Source organism: Hyperoodon ampullatus (assembly GCF_949752795.1).
Source record: "Hyperoodon ampullatus genome assembly, chromosome: 3".
Classification (NCBI taxonomy): domain Eukaryota; kingdom Metazoa; phylum Chordata; class Mammalia; order Artiodactyla; family Ziphiidae; genus Hyperoodon; species Hyperoodon ampullatus.
In genome coordinates, this window is record NC_136916.1 from 178,038,022 (window position 1) to 178,052,144 (window position 14,123).

Genomic DNA, 14,123 nt, shown 5'->3' on the forward strand with positions numbered 1-14,123 from the left:
TAAGGAGCTCTGGGCCCAGGGCCGCCAGCTGGTGCCCGGCGGCGGGGCTCGGCGGCCCTTCCCGCCCCTCTGACGGTCATCAAGCTCCTGGTCCGGCCACCGGGCCTTGGCCCTCACAGGTCCTGCATCCAGTGGCCCAGGGCCCCCTCCACCAGGGCGGCCGAGCCGCCAGGTCCCCCGCAGCCCGAGAGGCAGACATCCCAGGAGCCCACCCAGGCCTGTCTCCCACTGCACAGCGCCAGGGCCCCAGCTGAACTGCGCAGTCCTCGTGGGCCCGACCATGTCCAAGCTCTGCGTCCACAGGTACGGTGTTGGAGTCCACCAGGCACCGTCTCTGCACTTTCTCAGCTTTTGTCTCTGTTCTCTGCTACCCTGTCTTTGCTGACCCCACCACCGGGCCGGCCCCCTGGCCCCTGCCCAAGGAGGTGCCCAGTGCAGTCTGGAGGGGGGTGACTCGCCCTCACTGTGGACGCTTGCCGGAAGGGTGAGGGTTTCTCCCAGCCCCACGGTGGGGGGCTGGGTGGTTTGGGGCAAAAGACTTGCCCTCTCTGAGCCTCAGCCCCCCACCCCCTGTGGAACATGGGGTACGCCCAGAAGCTCCCTGGCTGGGCTTAGGGGGTTTCCCGCATGGGGACGTGCCCAGGCCTGCAAGCCCCTCACCCCACACACACACATGCACACAGGTGTATGCACACACATGCATGCACACACATGCACAGAGATGAATGCACAGGTGCACGTGCCAGGCGTCGTGGGATCCAGGGAGATAGTAGTTTCAGAGCCCCCCATGCCCGAGCCCACCCCAGGGCGCTTCCTTACGCCGGCCTCATGGTTCCCCTCCCCCTCCTGCAGCCCTCCTCCTTGAAGCTTGCCTGCCTGTCCTGGGACCCAGACAGACAGCTGGACACGGACCCTCCCACACCAGGCCAAGACCCGCCCCCCCAAGAGCTGCCTGGGCCCAGCAAGGTGCCCGGGGTGGGGTCTGCACCTTATCAGGAGCAAAGCCAGGGGCGGAGGCTGTTCCCCTCTCCTCCCCTCCCCCACTCCGTCCACTTCCCAGGGAGGCAGCCTGCGCCTCTGCAAGGCCGAGCAGGGGCCCCTCGGGGTCTCTTCTAGGCCAGAGCTGAGGACAAAGAGGCAGCTGCCAGCAGGGCGGATTGGGGGGCCTCGGCCTTTGTGAGCACAGGGCCCCTCCTGGTGACCTCACCACCGGCCAGAGAAGGGCCCTTTCTTCCCAAGGCGGCCGTTGGGAATCTGCCTGGGGACAAAGCGGCTGCCCGGCAGGGGACCAGTGAGGGGCTGCCCCCCCATGGCATAAATTAGGGGGCTGAAGTGGGGGAGGGGAGGGCAGGGCGGCTGCAGCTGGTGCCCGGAGGAAGGCGCGCACAGACGGCCACGGAACCCCCCTCACACACCGGTGCGTGAGCTGCCCCCCTCCGAGGCTCATTCATTCCTCCCTACTCCTTCATTCATTCCACACGTGGCCACTGGGCACTGGCCCTGTGGACGCAGAAGAGCATCTGGAGGAGGAAGGAGTGAATGGACGGGTGATGGCTGGGGCTCCCAGTCTGGAGGGGGAATTGGGACAGCCAGTCACCATGGTCCCCAGGCTCCAGGGCTGGGCAGGGAGCTAGTCCCTCCAAGCAAGTGCTCGGGACACCCATAGCTGCATGTCTGTCCCTGTGGGGAAACCAAGGCCCAGCAGGTGGCCAGGCCTGAGGTCACAGAGCAGCCTCTCAGCCTGGCCGGCTCCCCAGGTGAGGTCAGGAGGACATCTGGTTTTCAATGAGATCAGTGGTGTCGGGTGACATCCGCCCCCTGTGGGGCCCAGGGCTCCACAAGCTTCCTCACTGCCTTGCTGGCCCGTGGTCCTCCCTCTTCAGGGCACCTCCCCTGCACCAGAGATGACCCCTGGGTGAGGCCTTGCTGGGTCAGGTGGCCCAGGGTGGCCAGTGGTGGCAGGACATGTGGACATCACAGATAGTGCCCGGCTGGCACAGGTCACCCAGAGAGCCCCTTGGGCTGTCCCACGGATGCCCCAGATCTCCTCTGTGGCCTGCTGAGCCCCGCTGGGCAACGGAGACACCTGCTCCCATCCCTGAGGCTCTGAGTGCACCAGGGCCCCAGGCCGGGCAGGCTTCCTGCAGGCGGAGGCAACAGGGCAGATGGCCCTGAATGTCAGGCCGGGTCCAGGAGGCATGCACAGGAGACCTGGTACTGTCGGCAGGGCTTATGTCAGGCCCAGGGGGTCTCCTTCAAAGAGTGACAGCCCTCTCCACCTGCCCCACCAGCCATGAGTAGGATCCGGCCCTGCGTCCTGTCCACACTGAGCACAGAGGCCGAGAGGGTGTCTGAGCGTGCGGAGGGCACCAGCTCCGGGTTCCGTCCCCAGGGCTCCTGGCCCCACCTCCCGCCCAGATGCTGTCCTGACCTGGGGGACTTGGCCTGAGTTGTTTGGTTGGGGCCCGTGCTCCAGCAGCACAGAGAGCTCTGAGATCCCTGGTCCGGAAACTCCCAAAGCCCTTTTGCAACCACTGGGGCCAGAGCCCAGCAGGAGACAGGGAGGAAACTTACGCAACCGAGCACCGACTGGGTGCTGGACATTTCTGTCCTCCCATCACCCCCATTTATGGATGAGGAAACTGAGTCTCTGTGGCTGGGGAGGAGACCAGGAGGAGGCCTGAGGCTTCCAGGACACTGAGCCCCCAAAGGCTGGGGCGCAGCCTGAGAGAGCCCCTCACCCCCTCCCTGGAACAGGGAGCTAGCAGGGCGGGGGCGGGCTGTAAGTAGGCCAGCGCTCTGTGCAGCGTTGCTATGGCGCCGCCGTTGCTGCTGTGCAGGCTTCCTTCTGGGCCCTGTTCCCAGGACACCTCGAGCTAGCTGCCAGGCGCCCCTCCCCAGCCCGGCCAGGCCCCGTCGCCACTCGGGGGCTGCTCCCAGCCTCCGAGCCCTCCTCTACCCCCGGGGCCTTGCCCGCCCGCAGGCTGCCGGGGGGAGGGGGCCGTGGCAGAGCGTCTGTCCCACCTCGTCTCACACACAGCACACACAGCCTGTGCACACGCTCACAGCACACACGCGCGGCCACACGAGGCACTCGGTGAAGGTGAAGCTGCTGGAGCTCCGCCTCACAGTGGGAGGTGGGCTGCAGCGCAGAGCTTCGGCTCCAAGGCGCCCCCGGACTCCGCGGGGCTGCGAAGCCCGGAGCTGGGCCTCAGCGGCCTTGGCGAGGGGCCTCCTCTAGCCTGGCTGCCCTGCTGAAGGAGCGGGGAGGGGAGGGGCTCTTTGGGCCTAAGGGGCAGACCGAGCCGAGCAGCAGCGCATTCGCTCGGGCCGCCTCTGGGCCCCGCTGGGCTTCCTCCACACACCACGGCGGCGGCCGTGCCCACCCCGGGCCCCGTGTGTGCCACGCTGGACTCAGCCCCGCGATGAAGTGGCTTTCACCGCCCGCTGCACAGGCAGTGGCCCGGGGAGGCCCTGGTGGGTGGGCAGCCGCCATGGCCGGGGCCCCGCCCGCCTCCTTCCCGACGCCAGCTGACGTCAAGGCGTCGGTGAGGGCGCTGACCCCAGGGTCCCGGAAGCCCTGCCGGCAAGGACCCAAGCGGGGGCGGGCAGGGAGGGGGCACGGGAGCCGAGTTCCCTGGGGAGGGCCAGGCGGGAGGGGCCGGGGGGACTCCCAGGCCCCCCTTCAGGGTCCCAGCTGGGCCCTAGGAGCTCCCCCTCCCGGTCTGACGCCAGGGGTCCTCACGGCCGCCCGCTGTCTGTGCAGGCGCTGGCTCCTCGCCAACAGGAGGGCCTGCGTCCTTCCGACCTGCGTCCCTCCGACCTGCGTCCCGCGGTGGCGGTGGCGCCGTGGGCACCCGCGTCCTTGGGGTGAGCGCTTTGCCTGTTAGAATCCCAAGGGCACGGGGAAAGGCCCTAAGCTGTTAGCAACGGCGGCCCTTCCGCACAAAGGCCCGAGGCTCCCCGGTGGGGATCCTACCTCTGCGCCCCCTGCAGCCTCCCCAGCCCAGCGGCCAGCAGCGCTTGAAGCTGTGTGAGGCGCTCAGGGAGCGCTCGAAAGGCAGAGCTGGCTCAGGGCAGAGGAGAGGGGCTCTTGAGAGGCCCCCAAAAGCTTCCTTGGGCAGGGGCGTGATGGAGGGGCGAGTGGGTGGGCCGGAGCTGGGAGCATGCTGGGGGTCCTGAGGGAGAAAGGGCAGGAGGCGTCCGACATCAGGGGCGGGGGCGGGGGAAAGGTTCTTGCTCCTGGCGCTGAGGTGACAGTGGCACAGAGGCTTGCCTTGGGCACAGGCCAGGCTGGAGGCCGGGAGGGACCCCTGCACCCTGGGCCACCCACCAGGCCCCATGGCTGGAGCTGCTGCTGTCGCCCTCACACCTGCCCCGCCTTGCTGCTGCAGGTGGCATGGGGCCAGAGGCCTGCTTCACACGGCGGCAGAGACCTTTGCCTGGCGCACGTCACCTGAGCTGCCCTGGTTGCTGCCAACACAGGCCCTGGGAGGCCTGCAGGGGGGAACGGAGGCCTGGAGAAGGACAGGGCTCCTTGAGCCCCGGGAGCACCGGGGGAGGCCCAGGCAGGGCGAGGACCAGCCCTCCTTCCCACTGCCCACAGCAGCGTTTCCTGACCCCGAGGGCCCAGACCCCCGGCCCGGGCTCGCCTACCTGCTACTGATTTCCAGTTCCTCCCTTCTCTTCGGTTTCCACTGACTTCCTCGGCCCTCCTGCCCTAGACCTCAAAACACAGGAGCCCCAGTAGAGCCCGGGAACAGAGGATGGGACTGGGATCAGCCAGGTCAGCAGAGGGGCGGGGGGTATCTGTCCCAGGCCAGAGCGCCTTGGGGCCTGGAGGGTCAGCACACGGGGCAGGGGGCAGGATGTGGCATTTGGCTTGGACGTGAAGGTTGAGCTCAACTGCCCAGGAGGGAGGGACCAGCGTGCGTAGAGATGGGGGCGGACTGCAGGGCTGCCAGGCCACCCAGCTCCACCCTGATGGCGCGATGCCACATGAGCTGTGGGCAGGTGGGCCGACCCGGCCTGAGACGGTCCTGCTGGACCCCCAACTCCGAGGAGTGAGTCAGAAGCTGCGAGATCCACAGGCCTCCACAAGGGCCCATCAGAGCGCGTGGTCGCGGCGTGACGGGTCATGGAACCCAGCACGAGCACCACGCACAGCTCGGGGGCAGAAGCCGTAGCCAAGCGGCGCCGCGGCCACCTGTCCAGCATCCCGAGGGCAGCTGCGCGGCCGGCGCCCCTGCCTGCTGCCTGCTGCTCCCTCCACCCGGGCGGGTCCTGGGCTCCGTGAAACTGGGCCGCGGGCGCCGCCTGGCGGCCGCACAGCAAAACAAAACTGGAGGGCGGGCCGCGGAGGGGAAGACCACCCTCCAAGGTCAGGGGCCCAACGTGGGGGCAGGTGCGCCGCGGTGCGGGTCGGGCCGTGCGGAGGGCCGGGCCGTGCGGTGGGTCTATCTAGGTCATCCTTTTCCACCCAGCCGGGCAGGCCCCGCGCACAGTGGGGCTCACACAGGCCTCTAGGGATCTCATCTGGAGGGACCCCCCCAAGGGGCGCTCTCTCAAGCTGGCCCAAGCACAGGCCTAGCACCTGGACGGCCATCCATGGCAAAAGTCACGGGGCCTGGCTTGATGGAGCTGCTGTGGGCTGGGCCTGGCAGGGTCTCCCCAGAAGCACCCAGTCTCAGAAGTCCACCTGAACCTGGCTCTCTTGTTTTTGGGGAGCCTCTGGTCTAGGTGCAATCCTGCCTTGCCAGGCACACATGGCTCCCCCCATAGCCAGCAAGGCCCTGTGGGATCCAGCCCTGCAGACTCTCACCTGACTTCTCACCTGGCTACAACCACGGGGGCTGCTGCACCCCAGGGCCTTTGCACAGCTGTTGGTCTGCCCTCACACTCTTCCCCCGGCCCTCGCATGGCCCCTACCTCCGGGGCCACCCTGATAACCCTGTTGGTCCAAGTTGGCCCTGGGACACCTGCCTTTCTTTTTTTTTTTTCGGTACGCGGGCCTCTCACTGTTGTGGCCTCTCCCGTTGTGGAGCACAGGCTCTGGACGCGCCAGGCTCAGCAGCCATGGCTTACAGGCCCAGCCGCTCCGCGGCATGTGGGATCCTCCCGGACCGGGGCACGAACCCGTGTCCCCTGCATCGGCAGGCGGACTCTCAACCACTGCGCCACCAGGGAAGCCCCCTGCCTTTCTTTTGAGTGGCTGGGTCGGGGATGAGTGCCAAAAGATGCCTTTTTCTGAAAAGATGGAACCTGGGCCTCCCAGAGAAAATAAGGCATATGGGACCCTGAGAATGGCCTGGGCCTGCCTAAGCTGGCCTGTGGGGGAGGGCAGCATGATGAGGCTGTGGACGGTGCCGACGAGACCTCAGGCTCAAGAGCCAGGCCCATGGGACGTGGCTGGCTTCTGTGCCTGCCTGTTAAATTCTCTGCATACTTCTTTCCATTTTCTTTTTTTTTTTTTTTGGCTGCACTGTGCAGCTTGTGGGATCTTAGTTCCCCGACCAGGGATTGAACTCAGGCACTCGGCAGTGAGCGTGTGGAGTCCTAACCACTGGACCGCCAGGGAATCCCCCTGATTCTAAACACTTTGTGAAGCCATCTGAAGGTCTGAGATTTTCCATTACTTATGCAGCAAGTGTTTTGGGGAATATGTCTTACGTGCCAGGAGCCAAGGACACTCTTTCTAAAGAGAAGTTCAGCCAAAGGGTGTCCGAGCGCCCACTGCTGCCTGGGCCCGAGGCTGCAAGGATGGAGAGAAGCTTCTGCCTCGGAAGGCGCCGCGGCCGGCGGGGGGGTGACAAGCCCATGGGCCCCGAGGGATGCGGCAGGGGAGCGGGGGCCAGTACCAGGCCACGCCGCTGTCTCAGGGATGGGGCTGAGGTGACAGAACCCACCAATGGTGGCTCGCCCCTCCACCCAGCTCCACATCCTGAGTCTGCTGGAGGATGAGGTGGGACAATCACGTGGGTGTGAGGACCAGGAGACGGGAGGCTACAGGGAAATGGCGCAGGAGTTTAAAGCGTTAGTATACAAACAACATCAGCCATCTGCTGTGACCGGTTCGGTGTTTCTCCAGTGTTTCTCCAACTGGGAGTCACGGGTGCCTGGAGCTCCGAAGGTCTGTGAATCCTAAGCGGGGGAAATGCCAACTACACTTGAACTGGCCGAGTTCTCAGACCCTCCGGACGCCTTCCCGCCATCCAGCCTGCAGCCACGCTGATGAAATCAGAGCCCCTGGGGTGGGACCCTCCAGGTAAACCCTGTGCTTGCACGTACCCTACTGGGCTGTCCTGTCCTCCCGGTTCGCCATGCGGCCTCGGGCAGTGCCTTGGGCAAGTGATTGCTGTAGAGTCCACATCTGTGAAATACACTTACCAAAACCTGCCGTGGAATGGTTCCCAGAGTTTAACATGCACCTGAGACGTTTTGCCCAGGGCCTGGCACGCAGGAAGGTTCACTCAACGATGGCTTGAAAAATGTTTAAATGATAGCGGAAGCAACGTAGGACACCCCCCGACCCGCATCAGACACTCTGACAGCCGGGCACCTGCTGACCTGCATCCGGGCCCCGATGTGGGCCTCACTCGCCATCCAGTTAGCGCTTCTGCGCCCTGGAAGTAAGAACCAAGTTTGCCAGTGCTGTGCTGCTCAGCCCCTGTGCGACATCGCTGCCCCGCGCTGGGGTTTCTCCTGTCTTGTTCCTGACCAGCCTCGGGGGGTCCCTGAGCCCTGTCCCTCAGCCTCCCTGGCCCATGGCACTCACGGTCTCTCTCCAGCGCTCACAGAGGGCCTGCCCTGCTCTCCTGACATCCTGGAGTTTATGCCCGAGATGGATGCGGGACAAGCGTGTCCTTTACCACTTCCACGCTGGTTGAGACACAATAGGATGGACATTTCCCAACCTGGGCACCGAGCAGACAGCAAGAGCTTGAGAACAGTTTTTTTTTTTTTTAATTAATTTATTTATTTTTGGCCGCGTTGGGTCTTTGTTGCTGCACGCGGGCTTTTCTCTAGTTGCAGTGAGCGGGGGCTACTCTTCCTGCGGTGCACGGGCTTCTCATTGCGGTGGCTTCTCTTGTTGCAGAGCACGGGCTCTAGGCGCGTGGGCTTCAGTAGTTATGGCGTAAGGGCTCTAGAGTGCAGGCTCAGTAGTTGTAGCACACAGGCTTAGTTGCTCCGCGGCATGTGGGATCTTCCCGGACCAGGGTTCAAACCCGTGTCGCCTGCATTGGCAGGCGTATTCTTAACCTCTGTGCCACCAGGGAAGTCCTTGAGAACAGTTTCTAACGTGCATAAGTAACCCAAGCCTAATGGGGCAGAGCGCATCTTGCTGGGTGGCAGAGAATTAAAAATGTCAAGTTTCCTGTCTTTTTAACCTGTGCGATTTGTTTCTCCTGGCGGCTGGCCTCTTACACATCACACACCTGCACGGCAGGGCTGACCGCGCTGCTTCTCCACTTGGATCACCGGAACACGCAGGCAGAGAAGACAGAAGCGGGCCTGTAGGAGGAGGCGGGGAAAAGGCAAAACCAGTTGCTGCCACTAGGTAATGGGTTGTAATGGGTTTACGACAGACAACTGCCAAAGCGAGGGTGAGCTGCGAGGGGGGTGAGGGAGCCCGAGGCAGAACAGAGCATTTTGGGAAATGCTGCAAGGACCAGATGGTCAGAGACACACGGCCGCCGGCCAGCTCAGGCGGCAGAGCACGAGACTCTCGAGTGGCCAGAAAAACATCTGCGTTAAGATGAGCTTCCACAGCACAACACCTTACCTCAAACCTTTCCTCCAGGGAGAGGACCTTTCCAGAACGCCTCGAGTTTCCCCTCCTGCGAGTAAGGGCAGCTCCTGTGCGCTTGGCCCACGGGCACCCTCCCCAGGGAAGCAGCATGTGAGGCCACATCTGCTCCAGGTTCCCTGGCCTCCCCACTTCCTGGGTTGTTTACGGGGGCACAGTTACCCCTTCACCTGCCACTGGATCCCCGTCTGTGCTCTGCGCTGCAGCACCCTCACATCGCTGCCCCCGACTGGAGCCAAGGAGCCCTCCCCCGGGCCTGGCCTGCTCGGGGGCACCTAAGTCAGACAGTACCCAAAGGTGAAAACATGACGACAGGACTCACACCTCAGACTCATGTCCTTTCTCCACTGCAAAGGGAAGCTAAGAGATTTTTTATTTATTTCATCAATAATTAAGGGTATACTAGTATGTCTATCTCAAAATAATACTGAATTATTTAAGACATGGTATTACAGTAGTCACACAGTTCATGGGGCGGGGACGAGAACCAACACGCTGGAATGACACACCTGAATTATACGTCAAAATCAGTGTGGCAAATTGTTCTCCAATTATTCTTGAGAAAAACACTGCATGAGTTAAAAGCTAAAAAGCTTTGCTTAAAAAAACCTGTGTGAACAGGGTAAGCTTAGACCCTCCAAAACCAGATTAAAAACTGGCAAAGTAAAACAAATGAGAAAAACTGGTTAAACTTTTCAAATATACTAAATTATGTCAAATATACCCAGGCAGTTTAGCAAAATAAAGCATTAAGTTGTACTTAGTAGACATAGTCATTATATTTATTTTCTTAACTACTTCACGGTAGGCTGATTAATCTGTTTGGATAAAGAATGACCTGAAGGCAATGCTGACTGAATGGAAGGTAAAGAAAGCAAACATTCCCAGCCAATTTTTCATGAACATGGATTATACAGTTTAATGCAGACCCAAGGCCAAACATTTTTAGGGGGTAGGTTTTACTTCCAGTACAGAGTCTCTTCATGTAAGATCATAAAAATACAATACAAAGTGATGAACCCAAAATACATGCAGCAGCCCACATTAACACACACGCCTCCTCATGAGAGGCAGTAGCAGCTAAAGCCAGTATCGCTGGGGCTCCTTATGGGAACCGAATCATCAGGTAAAAGGAACTAGAACAGACTGAAGACAGGGAGCGTCACTGCTCAGCACTCAAGGCTGATTTGGTTATTTCAATGACCAAAACAATCCCCGTGAGAAATCCAACATGACCGTGGACCGGCTCACTACCCTATACTCACCCCCGATGCACAAAGGTTAGCAGTTTTTGGCATCTCTGCGAGTTATGGAAAACACTGCTGGAAATGAATGCTAGAGGAAGACCTGCTTTCAAACAACAATGGATACTCTGAAAGGACAGGCTAACATTTAACTTTCAAATCTGAAATTAACGTGAAGCAGTGGGGCCTGGTGCAGGATGTGTGTACGTCTGAAGTGAGTTGGAGTACAGCCTTGATTCCCCAGTGATATAAGTATGCCAACAGTGCTCGAACTTAAAAACTCCTCAAGATTTCAAGAGCACCCTAAAATTATGATACAGAATAGCAATCCTGAAACGACTTCGGTCAGCATGAGCTACCAATAAGCTGCACTGAAAGCCCGCTGGACGTGCAGGTGGAAGGCTCACGGCCCAAAGACCTCTGATTGCCCTTTGACCCCACTGTCCGATGAATCTAGAACATTTCTAGTAGGAAAGACATATCAAGGGCTTTTAATTATTGGGCAGTACTGAGACAAAGTGAAAATTTTTTAGGGCTACACGTTTATCATCTTTTAGGTATTTAGGGCTATTCCTTTATCCATTTTATTTTTAGCTGTTTCCAAAGTTATCAACTTAATATCTCTGAAAGAAAATAACAAATTACTATAGAGCTCAAAAGATGTATTCTAATACGATTATTTTGAGAGCTGACTACAGAGTAGTCTGTTAGTTATAATACTGGGGCAGCAAGTTATCAAGGCACTTCAGAACTCTGGGAAATTCTTTTGTTCACATTAACAGGCAACTGGTAAACTTGGATCCTCAAAAACTATGTCCAGAAATATGTATACCCTTTAGCAGAAGAAAAAAATTTCCTGCACTGATAGACTTTACTGGCCCTTTCAGGCACTAGAGAAGCATCCATGTGCCAATAACATGAGCTAAGGAATGCAGCAGGTGCCCGGAGTGCAATGTCTGCAGGTGCAGGGAGCTGATGCTCACTTCCCCTGAACAAGCTTCAAAGAGCGGGTCTTGCAGGGCTGCTGACAGTTTCTGCTCTCATACACTGTAAACCAGCTGGTCCTGCAGGGCTGCTGACAGTTTCTGCTCTCATACACTGTAAACCAGCATTGGGAATGTTTAACAAGTTTGTCCCTTATGCCGCCTTGAACGACAGAAGAAGCCCATTACGTGCTACATGCAGACATTTTTGCTTATTTTAGCATAACCTGATAATTGGTAATTTCCACTTTTCATTATCTTACTATGGGTGTGGGTGTTTCCTTTTTTTTTAAAGGTCCATTAACTTCATTTAAATGTTCCCATCCTTAGTAATTTCTAAGGGAAATTGTAAGTTGAAATTTTACAAACAAAAACAACTGGAAGGTATCAGCTGGTGCTTTATCCTTTCTTCAATGCAGTCTCAAAGGTGTTTTCGCTATTCATTTTCATAATTTTATTATGTCATACACAAAAGACTCCCCCTCTAAATGCAGAGTACAGGAGAAAATACAGTGTATTTCAAACAAAAAATGTTTATGAAAAAACCCACCATCCAAAAAAAACAAAAAGACTCCCACCCTATTAAATTGGGTGGGACCAATTGGGTTTTATAAATGAAAAAAATCCTTCTGCTTTATTTAGCATAATAAAACATATCATTGTACCGCATTTGTGCTTGGACCTTACTTCTATTTAACCAAAAATTTCCCCCTTCCTCATAATTGTCCTGGTATTTATTATGTAAGGTTATGTCTATTCTAGATTCTGAAATATCTTCATTTTAACGCTTGAACAACCTGTTAAAACTGTTTTAAAAGCTGCCCCTGTTCCATTTACTGATTTAAAAAGAAACAACAAAAAACCACACCACAACATAGTGATACAAATGGAAAAGTTACTATGTCATAATATTTGTTTTTCAACATCAAAAGCAGCAGAGATACTGAATTTGCTTAAATCATAAATACTGAGATTGACATACGCATGTATAAATCACATTCAGGCTCAGCAAACTGAAAGCTCTCTATACATACACAGACAAATATATATAAAGTGCAAAATAAGAATGATCAACCGTGGGCTCTCTGGCGTTTTAGTACTCCCACTCATCGGATTTCAAGTCGAGATAGCTGAGAATATTCTGTGCAAGCTTCACCGCCTGCTTCCGGGCAGCCTTGCACGTCTCCTCTCCCTGGGGGTCCACGGCGTCCAGGGCGAGCAGCTGTGTGGTGAGCAGCTCTTCCAGGCGGACGTAGTTCTTATCATTTCGGCTGCCGTCAAACGAGAGAACTTCCCCCTGGATCTCTGACAGGTTTCCCAGGACGTTCCAGACGGCTCTGTGTGAGGGGTGCTCCGCACAAACAAACAGCTTTCTTTTCTCAAGGGCTTCCTTCAAGTCGATGTAAGTGATGAGGGTCTGAACTTCAATCACCGCTCTTCTCCTGGCTTCCCGGATGCAGGGGTTTTTTTCAAGACTTACCTCATCCAACTGTCCAATCAAACCCTGCAGTTCTGTTTTGGAGCTCAGGTACAATTCTGAAGGATTCTGTGCTTGAAGAAGTTCGTTTTTTATTTCTCTCATTCTCTCGAGGACCTTTTCTATTTTTAAAATGGAATGATTCTGCCCCAGGTCAAACGCACGAGTGGTATCTGCTTCCTCTTCTAAATCCAAGTACTTCAATAACTGGTTGATATCTTCCACGACCTCCTTCCGGTAATTTCTGATTTCTGTGCGCCCGCACACGTCTAAAGCATCCAGATCAGCCATCAGCCCCGAGAGCACACAAGATAAGTGCCTGCAAGTCTCAGTACTGTTCACTCCCATAAGAAGGGCAATCAGAGTGCCTCTGGCCTTGTTCACTTCACACATCACAGAGTTAATTTTGGCAACTGAGGGATGCGTGTCCTCAGAAAGCGGCAGGGAAGGCTGCTTTTTCACACAGTCCTCGATAATCTCCTGCACTGCACAGATTTTGGTTAAAGTGTGATACCGGGCTTTCCGCAAGGAGATCTTGCCTCCAGTCTTAACGTGTGTCAGCCTCAAAATGACATCCTGGATGCCTTCTTCAAACTCATCAGTTACACAGCTGCCTCCACTATAAAATGGCACAATCTTCTCTTTCACTAGGGACTGGGCTTCTTTAAAAATGTCCTCTATTTCGATCCTGTGTGGGTGGTTTGCATTCTGCTCCAACTCTTTGAGAAGACGCTCTGTCTCCTGTGCTGCCCTCTTCCTAGCTTGCTGAATATCTCCTTTTCCTTCAGTATCTACCGAGTCTATTTCAAAAAGTTGTTTTGTTAGAATCCTCTCCAGTTTCTTGTAATTCTTGTCGTCTGACAGACCGCTGAAACCAATGACTTGCTGTTCTATGCTTTTTACCTCCTTTTGGATCTCCTGAAGCCTACTAATAGAAGGATGTTGGTTTCCCATCTCCATACTTTTGTTGTGTTCAGTTTCACAAGCACTAAAAGATGACAAACATGATAACCTATTACACCACAAAGCCTGCAGAATGGTGATCATATATGAATTCATTCTACAAAGATATGCTTAAGAAATACGGCTTGTTATTGCGATCCCAAGGACAGTCACACTCAAGTACGGAAATTAGAGTGACTAATCAACTCCCTCTCCTGAAAATAACCTAAACATGACAGCGATTGAGACCGGGGTTACTGCAGTGGGGAATATGAGCCGGAGCTCCGGACCTGGCAAATTCAGTTTCCTCAGTCATCAAAGAAAACGGCATATGCCTTCATAAGTATGCCATGAGGTTGAACCATCAGCTTGGAAAAAGCACAAGTACCTTAGGTCTTAACACTGGAAGCTGGTTTTTGGCAAGGGCAGGGCACCTCTGCGGAATGTAAAACAGCAGCTCTTCTAACCTTCCAGACGTCATGGGTACACTGAAGCAACCCCACCAGGCCAAAGTGCTATGCCTAGTTTCAGGAAAAGGAACTAAGCAAACGGAGCTGGGCCACGGAGACAAACACCAGGGGTTCGCAGACACGCCCCAAAGTCCCCGCTCTACTTCTCCACCCTTTAAGCACTTGTGTAAAGAGACCCTGTTTCTCGCCCCACCCTCTTCA

At 56.5% G+C, this 14,123-nt stretch overlaps 1 protein-coding gene across 1 annotated transcript; it reads right to left on the bottom strand.

Moving 5' to 3' along the window:
- Window positions 1–12,126: 12,126 nt before the first annotated feature.
- Window positions 12,127–13,491, bottom strand: BAG5 (BAG cochaperone 5; the record flags this gene model as incomplete). Its single annotated transcript, XM_079699716.1, has 1 exon — window positions 12,127–13,491. The coding sequence occupies exon 1, from the start codon at window positions 13,468–13,470 to the stop codon at window positions 12,127–12,129; it is 1,344 nt and encodes a 447-aa protein (XP_079555842.1). The 5' UTR covers window positions 13,471–13,491.
- Window positions 13,492–14,123: the final 632 nt, after the last annotated feature.